Source organism: Sebastes umbrosus, chromosome 13, assembly GCF_015220745.1.
Source record: "Sebastes umbrosus isolate fSebUmb1 chromosome 13, fSebUmb1.pri, whole genome shotgun sequence".
Classification (NCBI taxonomy): domain Eukaryota; kingdom Metazoa; phylum Chordata; class Actinopteri; order Perciformes; family Sebastidae; genus Sebastes; species Sebastes umbrosus.
In genome coordinates, this window is record NC_051281.1 from 3,189,068 (window position 1) to 3,207,868 (window position 18,801).

Consider the following 18,801-nt stretch of genomic DNA (forward strand, 5'->3'; position numbering starts at 1 on the left):
GCAAGTTGCATAATTGCGTTAAAGAAATTAGTGGCGTAAAAACAAAATTTGTGTTAACACGTTATTAACTAATTATTTAGATTGCGTCTTCCTCTGGAATATGAGAATAATCATAGCACTTTACTTAGTTTGTCAGTGATTAACTGTCGGTTAATGCTGCTGCAGTTTGTGCTTACAGAGAACTGCTGCCGTCTGACAGCTACACTCTCAACGCCGGGTTGAGAAATTGTAGAAAATAAAGAAAGACTGAGCTCAATAAATGACTGTGCACATACACATTTACAGTCATAAGACTGATCTGGCATCAGCCCAGAAGCAGCATCACTGTTAGCGTGCACTGAGGTGCATCCACAGCAAAGTCTCACAGTCTCCCTCATGCCAGAAAGAAACGTTCCTCCTTGTAATGGAGGAAAGATGCAAGTCAGCTGAGGAAGACAAGTCATTTTACTTAACAAGTGTAATCCATGACGTTAATGGGGGCTCCAGTATTATTTATTAGGCGTAAGGGAAAACATTGATAAAGCTTAGTAACACAATATTATGTGCGGCGATATTGTATCACGGATGCCAAGTATCGATCTTTCATTATATAAACTATAAACCTCTTCAACAATGCAAAAGCCCGCCAGCGGACCCGACCGCTATTCTGTCTTTCAGAGGTTGTAACGGGCTCAGTGTTAAATCTAGAGTGAAGATACTGGTTTCATGAAACCTGATGAAAACCTAAGGAATCCATTGGTACCAACCATGTCACGTTAGCTTATCATGAAGAACGTTAAATAACGCTCCAAAGTTACGCTAAACTTTGACGAAGAAAAACTGACAACCTAAGGGGTCCCTTGACCTCTGACCTCTGACCTCTGACCTCTGACCTTAAGATATGATACAGAGTGAAAACTATCTTATTGGATAAAACAGATGTAGACAAACTGCATAATTTGCAGTAGAAAAAAAGGTAATAAATCTCAATATATCTCAATATATCTTATCACAATACTCAGCATATCACAAAATGTCTAAAATCGTGATAATATGGTATCGTGGGGCCTCTGGTGACACTTTTATGTCGTTTTTTAGGCAGTAGTTTGTGGTGTAGTTGCATTGGATTGCATTACATTGGCAGGTGTATCAAAAGTCTGAGTGACAGGATACTTGACACCAGCTGTAAATAATATCCCCGTCACCCTAGAATGGCCATGTAATTGAGAAAGACTAGGGATGGAAATACTATGAAAAGAGCTGGGAAAGGAAGGAGTACTTTCCTATATTTAAGATGGATAAAGATACAGCAGAGAGAGATGATTTAATACAGTAAGGCAGCTGAGGTTCACTTTAATGTTGAGAAGAGAAAAGTCACATAATGGAGCAAAAAGGAAAACCATTTAGGAACATAATTGGTCAAGACTTTGTGAAGAATGTGACGTTAAAAGTGTAACTGCCTTTCAACTTTTCTGTACTTTCATTTTATCCATCAAATAAGATAAGAGGGTTAAAAAAAAAAAAAGTGTGATTAATAGGACAGGTACAGATCGTAACTTGATAAGATTGCAGAAGACGTGCTCAGTCCTTTGAATCAGTTTCACAACAAGCTTGAAAAGTTCAGGACAATAGCCTTCAAAAAAACTGTTTGCGTTCTTGAGATCTATGTGCTCTACTTTCCAGCTCCTTGTGTTTCCTTATTCTTTCTGAACTTTTGTTCAATTTCTCTCCGGCTGTCTCTGGATGATCTCACAAAAGCTCTGCTTAAAGTTGTCTCTAATTATGGCTCTGAACCTTATCAATAATTCTTTTGATTATTTGTGATATGGTTTATATGAGTAACACTCGCTAACAATGCCCTAATGCTGCATTCAGGCAGCAGGTGCAGACTGGGGAAGAAAGAGGACACCTGCAGACAGTTCCTCCAGCTGTTCATGCATTATTCCAAGATGTTTACCTCCACTGTTAACCTTGTAGTCACGCCATTTAAATAGCCTATTAGCTACTTTTGTTGTGTTACCTATTTATGGCGGTTTGTTAACGAGTGAAACCAAATACAAACAAACATTTAAATTATCTGAATTTATTGTTTTAGCGTCAATATTGTGTGTCGTTTAGATGTAAATGCCAGTGATGGTGGCTTTGTTGTAGTTTTACTGTAGTTTAGGGCTGCAACTAACTATGGATGCACCGATACCGATACCAGTATCAGGTATCGGGTCCGATACTGTTTTCATATACTCATACTTGTACTCGCAAAACAGCTCCGATACAACGGCACCAATACCACTTTACGGTGGTGCGCCCGACCCCGCTGGGCCGAGATCCCACCTCAGCCGGCGCGCACCGGCCCTCACTTTCATTGCGCCACAGGGTTTTGCTTGTACACTCTGACTCGTGCGTGCGTTAGACTCCTTGGTCCATGTTTCAAGACGGGTCGGGTGGGTTGTCGACATCGCCGCAGACCCCTGGCGCCTTTGTTGATTGTTTTCTTGATTAATCGATTAGTTGTTTGGTCTATAAAATGTCAGAAAATGGCGAAAAATGTGGATCAGTGTTTCCCAAAGCCCAAGATAACGTCCTCAAATGTCTTGTTTTGTCCACAACTCAAAGATATTCAGTTTACTGTCACAGAGGAGAAAATAAACCAGAAAACATTCACATTTAAGAAGCTGGAATCAGAGAACTTAGACTTGTCAAACCGATCAATCGATTATCAAAACAGTAGCTGATTAATTTAATAGTTGACAACTAATCGATTAATCGTTGCAGCTCTGATATGACATTTTTTTCTCTCTGAGCTGCTCTTAATTACGGCCTAAACAATATGACATGAACGCAGCATTACTGTAATCTTACCTCTAATGTGAAAAATGCAAACCCGCTGGATAGATCACATTATACAAGTCCACTTTCTTAAAAGGTTAATACCTGTATTCAGGAATACATTTAGCCGCTGGGAGCCCAGTTGACATATAGCATCATACATAATGTATAGAACTATTTAATGGCTTCTGCAGAAGGGATTGGTTGTCAAATGTCACCTCTGGTTCCTCCACATGGTATGAAAGGCTGGCTTACAAGAGACTATCAAGCATGACACGACCAAACATGATTGCCTCACAAAAAAAAATCATTTGTAGCCGAGGCCACAATCCATGTTCAAAAGGACGTAAAACATATAAACAACAATAACAACACAAAGCCGGGGAATGGATGTAACAATGCCAACCTTTTACATTCTGTGTTTTCTGCGGATGAGAAGTGCTCATTGTTCAGCACAAATCAATACAGCAATCCTTATGAAAACAGATGATCTTATGAGCCTTGTAACTGTGGCTGGATGAGGAAGTCTGCCAAATGACACTGAGCTTACTAAGGCTGTCAACGAATATTTTAAATTTGTATATATTTGAATAGCTAAAAAAAACAACTACAGATATTTGAATAAGAAAATTAATATTCAATTGTGAAAGAGAAACAAAAAGCAGCACTACCGCGGCTGTCTGCCTCGCGCGCACTGAATGCATCGCATGACGGGAGTCACACAACGTCACTTTCATTAACTGAAAAAGAACTAAAACGTTAGGTCAAGCTGAAAGAGGAATAACGACCGTGACAGCAGTAGGTATCGTATCAGATAACTCCCTCATTTCAACTTCACCAATCTGCCACACGTCGGCCATTGCGGCGATTTCAAAGCGAGCGACAGGAATAAATAGAAACATGACATCCGACAAAAGTTCAGCTCAAAATGTCTCACTGCAGCTGTCACAGCTAACGTGATAATAACGCGTTTTAACGCCACTAATTTCTTTAAGGCATTAATACAACTTGGTTTTTAGGTTGTAGTGGGCTCAGTTTTAAGAGTAAAGATACTGGTATTATATGAAACTAGAAAACCTAATGAATCCATCGGTACCAACTATGTCATACTAGCTGGTCATGAAGGAGGTTAAATAACGCTCCAAAATTACGCTAAATTTTGGCGAGGAAAACGAGTCTCCCCTTTACAGACATGCCCACTTTATGATAATCACATGCAGTTTTGAGCATATTTTCTATGCTAAATGCAGTACCTGTGAGGGTTTCTGGACAATATTTGTCATTGTTTTATGTTGTTAATTGATTTACAATAATAAATATATACATATATTTGCATAAAGCAGCATATTTGTCCACTCCCATGTTGATAAGAGTATTAAATACTTGAGAAATCTCCCTTTAAGGTACATTTTGAACAGATACAAATTTGCAATTAATTTGCGATTAATCAGGATTAACTATGGACAATCGTGATTAATCTCTATTAAATATTTGAATTGATAGTTCGAACCTATGTGCTTCTTTAGAACAAATATTCAAACACCATTTTTGGCCCATTTTGACAACCCTAAGAGAGACTTGAGGGAGGAGACTGCTGCAGAGAGCAAGAGAAGGAGGGGATGGTGAGAAAGAGATACTTAGGAATAAAACATGAAAGAAAATTGAAAAGAGTGACACGACGAAGAGCAAGCGAGAGGGAGAGAAAGGGTTAAATACAAAGATAGGAGAAAAGGCAAGAGAGGGGGGAGAATTAAAAAGAGACAGAGTGCAGGGGAATGATGAAAGCTGAGCTGTGCCCTACCCCGGAGGCGATTGTGCTACAAACACTCACACTCATACTGTATGGGCCTGGTGTGCAATCAACACACAAGGCCATCTGCCAAGCACTGTCAAGGCATCGGAGAGAGGGAGTGAGAGAGGGAGAGACGATGCTAGAGAGAAAAAGAGAGAGTTAAGTAGATGTAGGAGGGGATAGGCACTGCCCATCTCTGCAGATATTCCACGTATCCATTGGAAACCTTCGCTGTGTCTTTATGGGCCAATACATCTGGATAGCAGCACCATTTAGATCGCACTTAAAGAGGACTGCTTTGGCCATCGATTTATCTGAGCTTTACAGCCACAGTCCATAGCTCTCTGTAGGGAGACACCCGCGCTCTCTCTCTCTCCAACGCCAGCTACAAATCAGTAATCTTTTGCTTATCACTCAACAGTCACAGCTGAGTGATTGGCGAGCCAAGTCGGCAGACAGTTTCACGGCCCTTTGAACATTGTACCGATTCCCGACGAGCCAAAGTAGGCCACGAGACTGAGATCTGAGAGTCTCCTCTTTGCTTTTCAAGTCTGTGGTGATTCTGCACTGCAATTACCGATCAGCTGTCAGTCGAAGGCAGTCTGCGTCATCTCCCTGCAATACATCATTAAGGATGTTTGAGTTTCTGAAGAGGGGGGGTCCTCCTTTCTTACGCTGCATTCACGCATACAGATAGAAAATAGCAGGCAGTCTCTGGCCTCTCATTAAGCTGTAGCTGTCTGTGTTGCCTGGGCATCGAGGTGCTGAATTGAATAGATATGAATGGTGATGATATGGCAAAAAAGTCACACCCGCAAAGCGTAAGATGGGTCGAGCGGTTTGCCGACATCACTGCAGACACTGAGGACAGCCCGTCCTGATTGACAGTTGCACAGCGAGCACTAAGCAACGAGATCCAGGCCAAGAGGGCTGCAACGTGCCAACTTTACCCCGGGGTTTCCAAGCTGACCTAGAGCTGATCAGCTGGTCACCTAGAGCTTGAGGAAATATACCTGACCAGCCAACGTCGGAGAGAGTTTGCATAATACATTTTTGACATCGTTTTTTAACATGGAAGGGAGGCAGGGAGGCATCTGATTGGTTCTTTCCAGGCGGACCTCGAGGCAGTGATTGGTAGACGTTTTTACAGGATTACAGCAGCTACAGCTCTTTTCCGGTCCTTTTTCAGAGCTCATCAGTAATGGATCGCTGTCGGGGTGTAAAGACCATTTCAACCAATATAACAAATAGTGGAGACTGGAGAACATCGTCAACCCTGCCTTTAAATAAAAAAAAAGACTGCACATTAAGCAAGCGTATTTAGAGAAGAGCTTACTCTTAAACTGTATCTTTAGATTTATCAACGTGCCTGTTGTGTGCAACAGTGCATGGAAGTTCATATAAGATGCAGAGTAAGCAAGTATGATCACTGGAATCACATTACTGAAGGCCTCTGGATCTGTTGGTGAAACCTACTTCTCTACTCTTTTGTGTGGATTCTCTTAACCTATAATGTCGGTACTTTCTTTTAAAGATGATCAACCAATCACTTATATCCTACAAAAATGTCAAAACAGTTTCGACAAAATACAAAAAGACACTGACGCATCAGTTGAGTGTTTTTCAATAAGCAATCTAGCTTCTAACTTCAAGAGGTTATGCATTTATCCTGAAGCAGGGACAAAGCATGCTGGACTCAAATAGACACGAGAGGATAGAGCATAAACAATGAAGTTATATTAAGAATTCTCCATTGAAAAGTAATGAAAACCTGAGGAAAGCATTACCTTCTCTCATTAGATTAAACACTCCTTTGATTCCTGCATTACCGACTCTACAAATGGTCTAGACTAACTAGTGTTTTTCCAACGTTATTGATGAACAAACCTTATTGAAAGTGAACTCTGCCTTTGTACCACGGCCCATTAACTGCAACAGCCAGCTTGTTTCAACAGCTCTGGGCCAGCCATGCTTCATGATGTGACAGGTGAATAGTATTGGAACGGTTAATAGTCAAATTAATTCCATTCCTTTTCTTTTATTGCCCTAAAGCTCTCTCCATCTCCAGACGAAGGTTTAATGGGCACTAATGGTCGGGTCGCGTAATTAGCAGAATAGCAAAAGAGCACAGAGCTGGAAGTGGAGGAAAAAAGGAAGGTTTTTTGTGTGCTGTACAGTCTATGAAATATGTATTCGGAAGGCATAAAAGCGGTCATTTCTATTTCTGGAGGAACAAAGGGGCCGGAGTGGCATGACTGGTCCACAGAGCAGCAAATGTATCCTGCTGATTTCTCTGATTTCTCTCCACGGTTAACCAGCAACCAGCAGTTATTTCATTTACAAATCCCAGTGCAGATGAAGACTAAAAAGATGCTGATATAGAGACGCAAAGGTGTCATGAAATAATGTTATTAAGACTCATAACTACTGATCACAAGATCAAGATTCATTTCATTCAGTTTCCAAGAATCAAATATTGGGAAATAAGAAAAATACCTCTAGTCTTCACTTCGTGCAAGTATATGTCTTTGTACTATCTACTCAAGGTTAACATATTTTGGATCACACCTCAATTTGAAAAAAAAAATCTTCCTTCAACTTCAAAATGTTTTGGCACAACTCAACCAACAGTAGAGGTCTACCAAATGTCATTTTTGGGGTTTTCGAATGATGATTCGACTCTCTGTCGTCATATTGTATGACGTCCTCACCCTAAAAGATGGAAGAAAATAGATTTGTTGTTATGTAAATGTAACTTATAGTTCTGTTAGATTGCTGCAAGACCGCCGCGTTAATACCGGTGCATGCAAATGTTTTTTGACCACAGGGAAAGTTTAGTTTTTGAAAGGCTAAACGCCAACAAATATGGATCGAAACTGAATATTTTGTTAGATAAAAACATGTTGTGAATTTTGGAATAATTTGGGGAATATTTTGGATTTTTTTTCTATAAATTTTGACTTCTGAACTTTACAACAATCTGGAGTTATTGGAAATGTTTGGATCACATGAGTCGGAAAAACATCCTAGGCAGCCACCACTGAAATATAATTCTACAAACAGTATAATACTGTCAATATTAGTGTAGCCTGATCTTTATCTGCTACTGTGCAGAAATACTATCTTTAAACAATGAATAGACATGACAAAAAACTAAACCAACAGAAGCAAAAACACAATGCAACACTGCTTACGAATAATAACTGTGGACTCGATATGGATTTTCTAATTAATATGAAGAACTTGTCAAAAATGTGGCAACAGCTCTGCACAGTCAAAATCAATAACTGAAATCACTACATATATTTAAAGAGAAGAAGAGTTGATAGCCTGTGTGAAAGGTTTATTTTGAGTTGGTTGACTTTTAATTTGCACTTTGAAAGAAGTACAATTTGTTCCATCATTTTGTTAAACAGTGTTGCTACATGTAGTGTGTTTGTTGCTGTTATTTAATGGCAGCGCCACCGCACAGCTACAAAACCGCCTTCACAGCTAGAAAAAATTAAGAAATAATCTAAATTGATCATTCAACCCCACTCCAATCATTATAACTAGAAGCAACTCATTGATCCTTCACAGTGATGAGCTGTGCACGAGGCCAAATTTGTAACAGAACCAAAATAACCCTAAAACAGTGTCAGACAGATGGTATAATGGAAAGTAATGTGGTAACAGACTGGCTCAACAACTACCACTGTCTGAATTACATCTTACTGTCTACATGAAACATAAATGATGACAAGAAGATGGATGCTGATACTCCTCCCTGGACTTTACAGCATCGAAATGCAGGCCAAACGTCTGCCTGTAGCCAGCGTTTTAAAAAAAAGAAAAATAAAGCTCCAGTCTTTAGTCACAATTGTGTGCCAGTGTGCGATTATGATTTCTCCTTGGAACCACAAGGCAATCAGGAGAAGGGGAGTGTGCTGTACTGTGCAGTAGCCCATACAGCTGCTACGTTCTTGCTCATTTGGGAGTGTATGGCATTCTCTCTGAATGGTAATTATGAAGGGAACAAAAGGGGCATTTACAGACAAAGGCGGGTTTGGAGTGAATGGGCCAGCTCCCATGCGCGGCGAGTGTTCTGACTCCAAGTGCTGTTTCAAGAGAGACGATATGAGGTAATTATGCAGGAGAACTTGCAGGGGGGAGAGAGAGAAAGGAAGGAGAGGAGCAGCGAGAGGGCGATAGGCTGGGGTTGGCCGAGTGTCTATAGAGAGCGGGACCAGATAGCACCATCTGCATTCAGCGCAGGCACGGTCCGTCTGGCTCGCCGTTGCCTTCAATAAAAGCTGCCGCCGAGACAGACAGCACAATTCAGACGTACAGTACAGTGAAGCTCAAACTGGCCCTCACACACACACATGCTGGGATTTATATTTCACCAACTGTGTGGCAACAAGTTTTCACCCCACTTTATTGTAAAATGGCCTTCATAGAATGAAATGGGAATGGGGAGCTGATGGCACTGATGTTTGGCAAACTATCACAGTGGACTAATGCCCCAAATCCTGAGATTCCTACATGTCTCATGCTGTTATATGTACTGGGGTTAGGGGGGGGAATCGATTCACCTATGTATCACGATTTTGAAATAGACTTCTTCATGCCAGAATCCATATATTTGCTTCATTTGAGTCTATGCGGACGTAGAAGGAAGTTATTACTTGTGACGTCATATCCGTTCCGTATCCGTCAACCAAAACAAACCACAGTGAGCCGAAACGAGAAAGTAAAAAAATGGCGGAGGGTCTGCGTGGGTACGACCTGCACCCTCACATGTTAAACCCAAAGTGGTAAACACTACACATCCAGTAAAGGATGGAAACACTTTGGGTTTCACACATTGTCAGGAAAGGCAGAGCTAGACATCACGGTTAAAGCGGCACGCTAACTCTGTCACGGACAGGAAACGTTATCGTATCACAGTAACGTGCGGTGGAGCCAGCCGTCTCTCTCATCTCTGTGGTCAAACGGGCCAACGCTACGAATGTAGAGCACCCATATACTGACATTTATGTTAAATGCATTGAAACGGCCCCGATGGAGCTGACCATGGATGTATAAAGAGAACGGAGCTGACGGCAGAGCTAGAGACCACCTTGGAGAAGTTAGAGGAAGTAGACACAAGTGACTACGTCCGGTTTTCAAAATAAGGTGTTAACAAAGGGAATTGTATATACTAAATATTATATGGATTTAAGATCGATTGGATTAAATTCACCAAAAGTACAAAACATTACATGTCCCTTATAAATTAAAAAGAAAATACCACTAATTTGTGAGGGAAATGTCTTTATTCTGGGTTGCTGCAAAGATTTTAATAAATAACTCCTGATAATGACAGATATATTTGACTTCAGGACATCTCTGACCACATACATGCTGGAAATCAAACATTTTTACTGTATTCATTTAGAGATTTTCTAAAGTAAAAGTCCCTAGAAGTGTATGATTCAACTTTTTCCCATGGTCTAGTGTTATAAAAGTTAACAAATCTCAATAAAATCGCAATACTTAAAAATCACAATACATATCGAATCGACACTCAAGTATTGTGAAAGTATAAAATTGGGAGATAGGTGAATCGTTCCAGCCCTATTATACTGAATGTACAAAATATCAATGGCACTTTTCTCATGAAATCCACAAAGTATTAGCGGCACTTTCTTTCTAATAAAAGCCATTAGTTCTCATCAGTTTCCCTCATTAGATATTTTGCTCAACGTGCAGATATGTAAATAAGGATGCGGAGTTTAAAGATTTAAAAGCTCTACAGTTCAGATGAGTAGTACGCCAAAAGAAGAGGTCCTTATTATATGATAATAGATAGCAGATACTGATAGATTTACTGACAATAATAAATTATATTTATATCAGGAGCTGGCTACGGCTATGATTTGCAGTTTTAGTGTAAGTGCAGTTTTATCACAGTGTTTGACTGCTCTTGCTGCACTCATACTAATACGAGTCCCTGGAGTGTGTAGCCGACCCCATCAGTAAGAAGCAGTGAAATAACCTGCGTCAATCCCATGATGGGTTCATATCATAGACGGTATAGAAGAAGTGGACGTAATCACCGTGACGTCACCCATTGGTTTGTGGACTACGGTTTTGAAGCCTTGAGTTTGGGATTTTGGCCGTCACCATCTTGTTTTTTTGCAACCAGAAGTGACACGAGAGGGTGGAGCTAAGTACAACTGAACGCTGAATAAGATATTTTTTAAGTTCTAAAACGAAAACACGGACAACTCCCAGACCGGACAACGCCGTGGTAGCGACCCTCTCAATCACAAGGTAGCCACGCCCTGAAGCATACCCTGCTTTATGGTCTATTTGACTCTAAATGGGACCATAATTTACTAAATGAACATCAGGCTGTATTGAAGAAGACTTGAAACTAGTGATTGAGACCCTAAACTCATGTTTACAATGTTTACTGAGGTAATAAATCAAGTGAGAAGTAGGCTCATTTTCTCATAGACTTCTATACAATCAGACTTCTTTTTGCAACCAGACAAGTCGCCCCCTGCTGGCTATTTTAAAGAATGCCTGGTTACCGTGTACGCGGTCCAAAATGACACCACAGAAGTAAATAAAAAACTGGTTATCTTACCTCTCTGATCTTGTCTCGTTTCTCTTTGGCGTCGGGCTCTGGTGGCTCACCATCACTGACGCCGACCACTTTGGGCATTGGGACGGGTGGCAGAGGTTTAGGCCCCGCATCCTTCTTTTTCAGGTCCTCCACCACTTTATTCTTCTCCGTCTGAATCTCAGCCTGCAGCTCCTCACGGGACTTTCTCAGCTTCTCCTTCGCCTCCTGCAGTGCTCGCTCGTGGTCTGCCCGAATCTTGTCCCGCAGGCTCTCCTCCTCCTCCCTGTAGGAGGCAGGTAAAAAGACAGGAGGTGAGTTTATTATTGTTATTATTACATTCTTTGTTTAGAACCCCAATAGCTTCCACAAAGCGGTTGCTAGTCTTCCCCGGGTGAACCATCAAAGAGTTATTTTAAACAAGTCTGACTGTTTTGGGGAAGAAAGGTGTGCAGCGGGGTTTTTAAATTAATTAAATATGAACTTTGAGACAGACACTGTAGCTCTGGGGAATAGATGATAGACTGTGTTGGAGATGAAAACAAGGAAATGTTACATGTGTTTGCTGTGTGAAATAGCACCTCTGCCAATTTTTTACACTGAAGGTCTAAAAAATATCAAATTATTATGATGTTAGTAGAGGAGGTCACTCCACAATAAACCACCTCTAATTCTGATCATTATGGAGAAGATAAAACCATCAGTCTCTAATGGGAAACCAACTCCCCCGACCCCATCCCACTACTCTGCAATTGTGTCTGCTCCAGGAAATAGGACAGGTGTAGAGGAACACAATGAGAAGGCCACAAGTGCCAGAATGAGAAACATCATCTCTGGGTTCACATGATGGTAACAAGCCCCAGGATGTTGACACAGCTCTACCCCATGAGGATGTGGGTCAGTAATGAAAAACAAACGCAGCGGGATGCTGAAGCAAAAGGTGACAGGAGGGCGACGACGCTGTACGGTTCTTCTGCCGTTACTGAGGGAAGAAAGGTTTCAAAATCAGCTTTCCATCTTGCTTGGCTGTTATGTGGGCGTATAACAAATAATACACAACGGGCCTCATGCAGAAAACATTCTCTTAAACTTCTCTTCTATTTATTCTCTTCATTTTCTGTTAAGAGAAAAAAATAAGAGAAGTCAACTCCAGATGCACCACATGTTCATAACCATCCAAATCTGCTCTTACCCAGGTGTGCTGAATGATGAATCCCACTGGATCATAAATTAATCATAATTGATCATATATTGTAGGCATGTGGCCGATTGTTTATTATTAGAATAGGCAGGCAACGCCCCTAAACACTATATAAGGAAAGGTATTAGAATAGGTAACACCCCTTAAACACTATTTAAGGGCCGGTATTAGCATAGGTAATGCGCCTTAAAAACGAAGGGCAGGTATTAGCATAGGTAACGCCCTTTCAAAACGATATAAGGGCAGGTATTAGCATAGGTTACGCCCCTTAAACACTATTTAAGGGCCGGTATTAGCATAGGTAATGCCCCTTAAACACTAAGGGCAGGTATTAACATAGGTAACGCCCCTTAAAAACTATTTAAGGGCCGGTAATAGCATACGTAATGCCCCTTAAACACTATATAGGGAAAGATATTAGCGTAGGTAACGCCCTTTAAACACAATGCAAGGGCAGGTATTAGCTTGGGTAACGCCCTAAAACACTACATAAGGGCAGGTGTTGTGCACATGCCCAAGAATTGGAGAGATGCCACTAAAAAAAATGCTGTAAGTAGAAGAAGAACTTCAGTAGTAGTGAAATTGAGGTACTGTTAAATAAACTTAAACAATGTAAACATATGATATTCATGTGCTTTTTAATGTTCCTCAAATTGAAAAATGTATGTTTCATTGCCTTGGACAAACAATTTGTGGACTGTGAAAACAAGATGTTTTTCTCTTATCTTGTTTAGAGTGCTTTCGACCACAAGTAAAATGTTCTCTTAACTAAGAGAAGAAATGAGATGGGTACTAAAAAATAAGAAAAAATTGTGGAAATGAACAAAACTAAGAGGAAATTTGTTCTTATGTGGCTTCCTGCATGAGGCCCAATGTCAGCTGTGCTCCAGGTTGATGAGCTTGCTGAAGGGCAGGAGGCTGGGTATATCACCCCATGTCTGTTGAAGACACAAATATTAGAGTACACATCTTTTTGTACTGTATACTGCACCTTTAACTAACCATCATTATATGTGTAGGTCATACCTTTTGTATTAATGCCATTCAGGAGACAGGTGCAGCGTGGGTGGAAGGACATGAATGTTAACATGGCTTTTGTTTCGTCGATGTCAGTGAAGCTGACATTTATTTGCGCCTTCAAGTGTAAACGTGTGTTTGATCTCGTGCAAAAGGCAACACACTAAATGACCAAACATCTACATGATATGAACTGAACAGGGAAGAAAGAAACCGGGGACACAAACAGAAGATTAATTTCCCTCGACACTTGAGTCAGTCCCTAAAGTTCTCATCAACCCTGTTGTATTGCTGAAGTTGTCAACTCCAAAATTACCCTTACTGTGAAATATCAAGGACCAATATGTACAACATAAAATGTGTTAGATGTGAGTTGCAGAGTACAAGAAACATGGGAAATCTTGAAACTAACCGAGTGTGTCATCTGAGTGCGAACACGTGAGCCTGTTTATTAATGACCTTCTGTGTGATAAACACAGGAAATGTGGGAGGAACCGTCGACCTGCTGTGATCCATGTGGACTCAGCTGCAGAGCTGCAAGCCTCCACAGAGAAACACAGCTCAACATCTCTGAGAAAACAATACTGAGGATGTGAGTGTGCATGTTTTAACTCAGACTGTACCCATTAATGGATTTGAGATGTACGTGAATCTCGGTCCTCTTCCAAGAGAACATGTTGTTAGGCGTAAGAATGCAATATAATCTAATTTAAAAAAAGAATTAAAACAGATGGTTTTGTGGGCGCTTATGTTATTAAATATGTGTTAATGTTTTCTGGGCTGGCATGTAGACCAGAGAAATAAATACCTGTACATTTCAACTATGTGGTGTGGCAAGACCAAAGAAACTATAGGTGCAATCCCACCTTCAGTTTCTGTACAAATTGTGCCAAATCGGCAAAATGACAATGTGTTATGCATGTGCATACTTATTATTATCTATTTACTCAACTTTTACCATCCAGCTCTTAGCCTGTGTGGATTCTTGTTTTCATCAAAGCTTTTTTCCTGTACTGGATTTATATATTTTGCCCTCTGCTAACGTGTTTTACATGCACACGTGTACATCCATACACAGTCTAAAATTACTGCTGATCAGAAGAAAAGGTAGGAGGGAGGGAGCGGTAGAGTGAGAGGTGTGAGTCAGCCTACATTGGAGCAGATGTGTTTATTGTAGACCTGGTATGATAAGACTAGCCTATATGGTGCAGCCTGAGCCAACTTCACCGGAAAGCAAACATGAAAAAGAAGTAGTTGAATAACAGGTGCATGTGATTTAGCATGACTGACGCCTTCAGATGACTGTACGGGGAGTTTATCAACTGAAAGTAAAGGTGTTCATGCACGGAAGCTGTTGTAGATAAGAGATGAAACTTATCCCTACCATACACTAGGAGACTTTGAAAAGACTTTTAAAAGACTAAAGTCTGACCCCCTCTCACATCTAAAGACAATGTGTCTTTAGTCTCAGAGTTTTTAGTCACAGACTAAAATATTTTGTAAAGACTGGGGATCTTGCAGGGTCACTATTTACAAGACTACAACTAGATTTCTTTAGAGTTACGTTCAATAATAAAACGTTTTACTAATTGTTGATGTTTACTACAGTCATTCTGATGTTTTTCTGCTACTAGCTAAGAAAAGAAAAGTTGTTATTGTCATGTTATAGCTTGTTATACTTGTCTTTTAATACAAATTTCATGCATTCAATGTAATGTCAATTTTTGCCCGTGGTATCAAAAATCAATATTTTTAAGGGTGTCATATCGAAGTTAGAAATTCCAGTATTGTGACAACACTAGTGTGAATGCAGGATTGTGTACGTGTGTGTGTGAGTGCATGTACCACTGCTGTAACAGTGACTGTATGTCTGATTTTGCAGAATATAATAGAGTAAAAGGACTAAAAGTAAAGCAGCAAGAAGAGCAGAGAGGAAGCAGTAAAGAGATAAAAACTGAGAAAATTATGTATAAGAAATGGAGAGAAGATTATGTAGGACAAAGAACGGGCAACCAGAGGAAGAGAGCTGGAAAAGACGATGTGTGATCAGCATGCATCAACCATCCATTTGCTATTACTGCTTATCCTGTTCAGGTTCAATTGGGGCTGCAGCCTTCCCCAGCATGCACTGAGCAAGAGACAGAGTAAGCCCAGCTCATTTCACCTGTCTGTCACAGTGAGTGAGCAGCAACAAGAATGTGTAAAAGATATATAGAATAATGAGGAAATGCAATGTGAGATAAAGAACTGGGACTGTGACAGAAAGCCGACGAGACGCAGAAATGAATGCGCAAGACAAACAGGAAAGAGAGAGACAGACGTTTTATACTAATTATCTTTCACACAACACAATGTGCATCCATTTTATAATTCTATCATGACGCTGAATGTGGGGCCAACAGAGACCAAAATAAACAGCTTCCGAGTTACGCAACATCGCCCTGGAAACCACTCATAAATATTCATATCCCAACTCAGCGTGTCTGACTTTAATTGATAGAAAACATATTTTGCAACACCAAGATGGCAGTGCCAGTGAATGCATGCATTTGTATGGATGTTTCAAATGTGCTGTATTTTACTCTGTGGGGATTTTATCTTTATGTGTAGTGCTTGTGTGTGTGTAGTGCATGTCCTAGCCTGTGGTGCAGCTTGTGCGTCAATGTGAGTGCGTGTGTATAATACATCTTTCTATTCTGTGTTGAATGTGTGTGCATATCTGTGTCCTCTATTTCGAGGTCTGTGATGAGATTTCTGTGTGCAATCTTGCAATTTGTGTATATGTGCGTGAGAGCGTCTACACCCAGGGGGTGTCACGCCTCCTCTGTATGCCATCCTCTGCGCCTCTGTGAGTACGTGTGCCCTCAGCAACATGCATTTAAATGTGATATTTAGATGGTGCTGATGTATATGCGTGTCTTTGCATATATGTGTGTCTATGAGATGCGAGGGAGCATGACAAAAGCAAATGAGGAGGTTAAGCTGACGCCATCATCCCTAATGGGTGCTGACTCTGCTCCATGTATGTGTATGTCAGCACGTTGTCACGGAAACGCAAACTCCGTCATGCATATTACGCAAATGTGCAGGTTTCAACGCGGTACACAGCAAATCTGGTGAAAATTTATTCCCAGACAAACATGCATTAGCCTTCTGCACCCTCTCCTCTCTCCCTGTGCATGCCTCCTCCTCTTCCTCCTCCTCCTCCTCCTTCTCCTTTAGTCTCACGTCACTCTTGAGAGTCTCTCTTCCTCCGAGCCATTATCAGACTCACTCTAGCATCGCTAGGATTCCCCTTCGAGTCTCATATAATGTCAAACATGCAATTAAGAGCAAATCAACAGCTGCCTGACTCGATTACCTCGACGAAGACGAGCGTGGGCCGCCGCTATAGAGCACCCAGGTGACCACACCTTCAGCTCACTTGCATCTTCTCCCCAAATTTGACAGAAGCAAGGAAAACCCCACCTCCCTAATTAGTTGTTTCAGCCGTGTCAGCCTCCCTGCCTTGCCACTGGAATTTCTTCTTCAGTGGTGAAATCTGCTGCTCAACAAAAGCCGGCCCTTTCCATGGCAACCGGAGAGAAGCAGCAGTTGTCCGTCTGCCTGGTGGGGTATCGAAGAGAAGCCGTGGAAACACGAGGCTCGGGGGGAGAGCGGCGCAGGCGAGATGCCACGTAACCATGGCAACAAACAGAGACATAGGAGGTCATAGACAGCAAATCAAGTCATTTATGCAAGGGAATAAGACCGCTGGGTTATGGAACCTTTTTTACAGCCGACGTCATGATTACGTCACGGTGTTAGCTGGAGGCAAAACAAAGGAAAGACTGGATGCAAACACGGATCACCTCAGAGCAGTGGGCTAAAGTTACACATCAAACATGTCGTCTTGCTGTGTTGTTGGGTGCCAGAATTGACACTGTATACATTTGAGATGACAAATTGATGATTTGATGCCCTATAGCCAGCTACAATATCAGTGAAGTGTTTCAGAGATGGAGAGAGAAAACGTTGCTAATATAGCTTAGCCTTCTGCTAACCGTAATTAGCCGTCATCTAACCTTCACCGCTCACGCAGGAGGATAAACTATTAGAGAGATCAGTTTCTACCTTGGCAACAGACAGATTAGAAAATGTGAGGGCATTTAAGTAATTAAAGTTGAAAAAGCAACAGCATATGAAAACAATGTGGCCAGAGCAGCATGCAGAGGGTGAAGAAAGCACAGAGTCCATCACCCTTCTCTTTATTTCCATTACAGCTAAGTATTTCTGAGATAACATAGTTCTGTAAACCTTCCTCTGCTCTTATCCTGTGTTGTGTAGTTTTACAATGACGCAACAGCTAACAACCCAACAACCCCAAGGCAGCTGTAGCTCAGTGGGTAGAGCGGTTCAGTCCCCGGTTCCCACTGTCTGCATGCCGAGGTGTCCTTGAGCGAGACACTGAACCCCAAGTTGCTCCCCGGGTGCTTTACAGCAGCTCTCTGCGCTTAAGGTTAAATGCAGAGGTCAAATTTCATGTATGTACCTGAATGTATATGCAATTTTTGAGTTTACGTTTTTAACATGAGAATCAACTTGGGACTTTTAGGGGGCTGCTCTACGAAAGTCTTGCACAGTATGTATTTTACTCAAGTATTGATGAGTTGACCCACAGGCACCACCCGGTGGCAGAGGCAACATCAAAACACCCACTAAGGTCAGAAATCCATCACATAACACTGAACTGAAGACCCTTTACATCAAAGAAATACATGTGAAATATGTTAAGTAAAGTAGTATTTAGATCTTTCTTTGTATCAAAATGAAATGCAATGAGGAACATTGTGTCCCTTATAATCAAGACACACAACCACATCCTCTGGATATATCCAACTACAGCCGACTATGTCATTACAATACTATCACAAAAGGTCATTCCCGCTCTCCAGTGCCATCTTATATCTTTATATTATTATATTTTATCCCCTCTTCAACTCGGCTCACAACGGGACGGAGACACAGGGTCTTATCTAAGGAGACAACGGCCGTTGTCCATAATTGATTTTGCTTACTGACAGTTTATTGAGCCATTTTAGGGGTATGATTTCCTCTTTATTCAGAACAGATAATTGCAATATATCGCACAGAACTTGGTTATACTGTCATTATCACAGACAACTCATTATGGTTTTATTGTGAGACGCCCAAAGAAAAGAATAACAGTCTGTATGAAGTTAATTAGCTGATAAAGTCGATTATTAAATGGACTTTAATAGCCTTATCACATATATTTTCCCACATTGTCCTGTCAAAACATGAGCCGTATTGAATCACACGGAATATCATGTTCCTCGAGGGCTTGTGTACAGGATCCGAGGCCTCTGCTGAATCATTTATCGTTTCAACCGG

General features: G+C 41.1%; 1 protein-coding gene across 1 annotated transcript in view; it reads right to left on the minus strand.

Moving 5' to 3' along the window:
* Nucleotides 1-18,801, minus strand: part of man1a2 (mannosidase, alpha, class 1A, member 2) — a 162,435-nt gene that overhangs the window by 114,935 nt on the left and 28,699 nt on the right. The window contains exon 3 of the mRNA XM_037789840.1: nucleotides 11,214-11,475. Within this exon, the coding sequence (XP_037645768.1) occupies nucleotides 11,214-11,475 (262 nt within the window). The remainder of the gene's footprint in view (nucleotides 1-11,213; nucleotides 11,476-18,801) is intronic.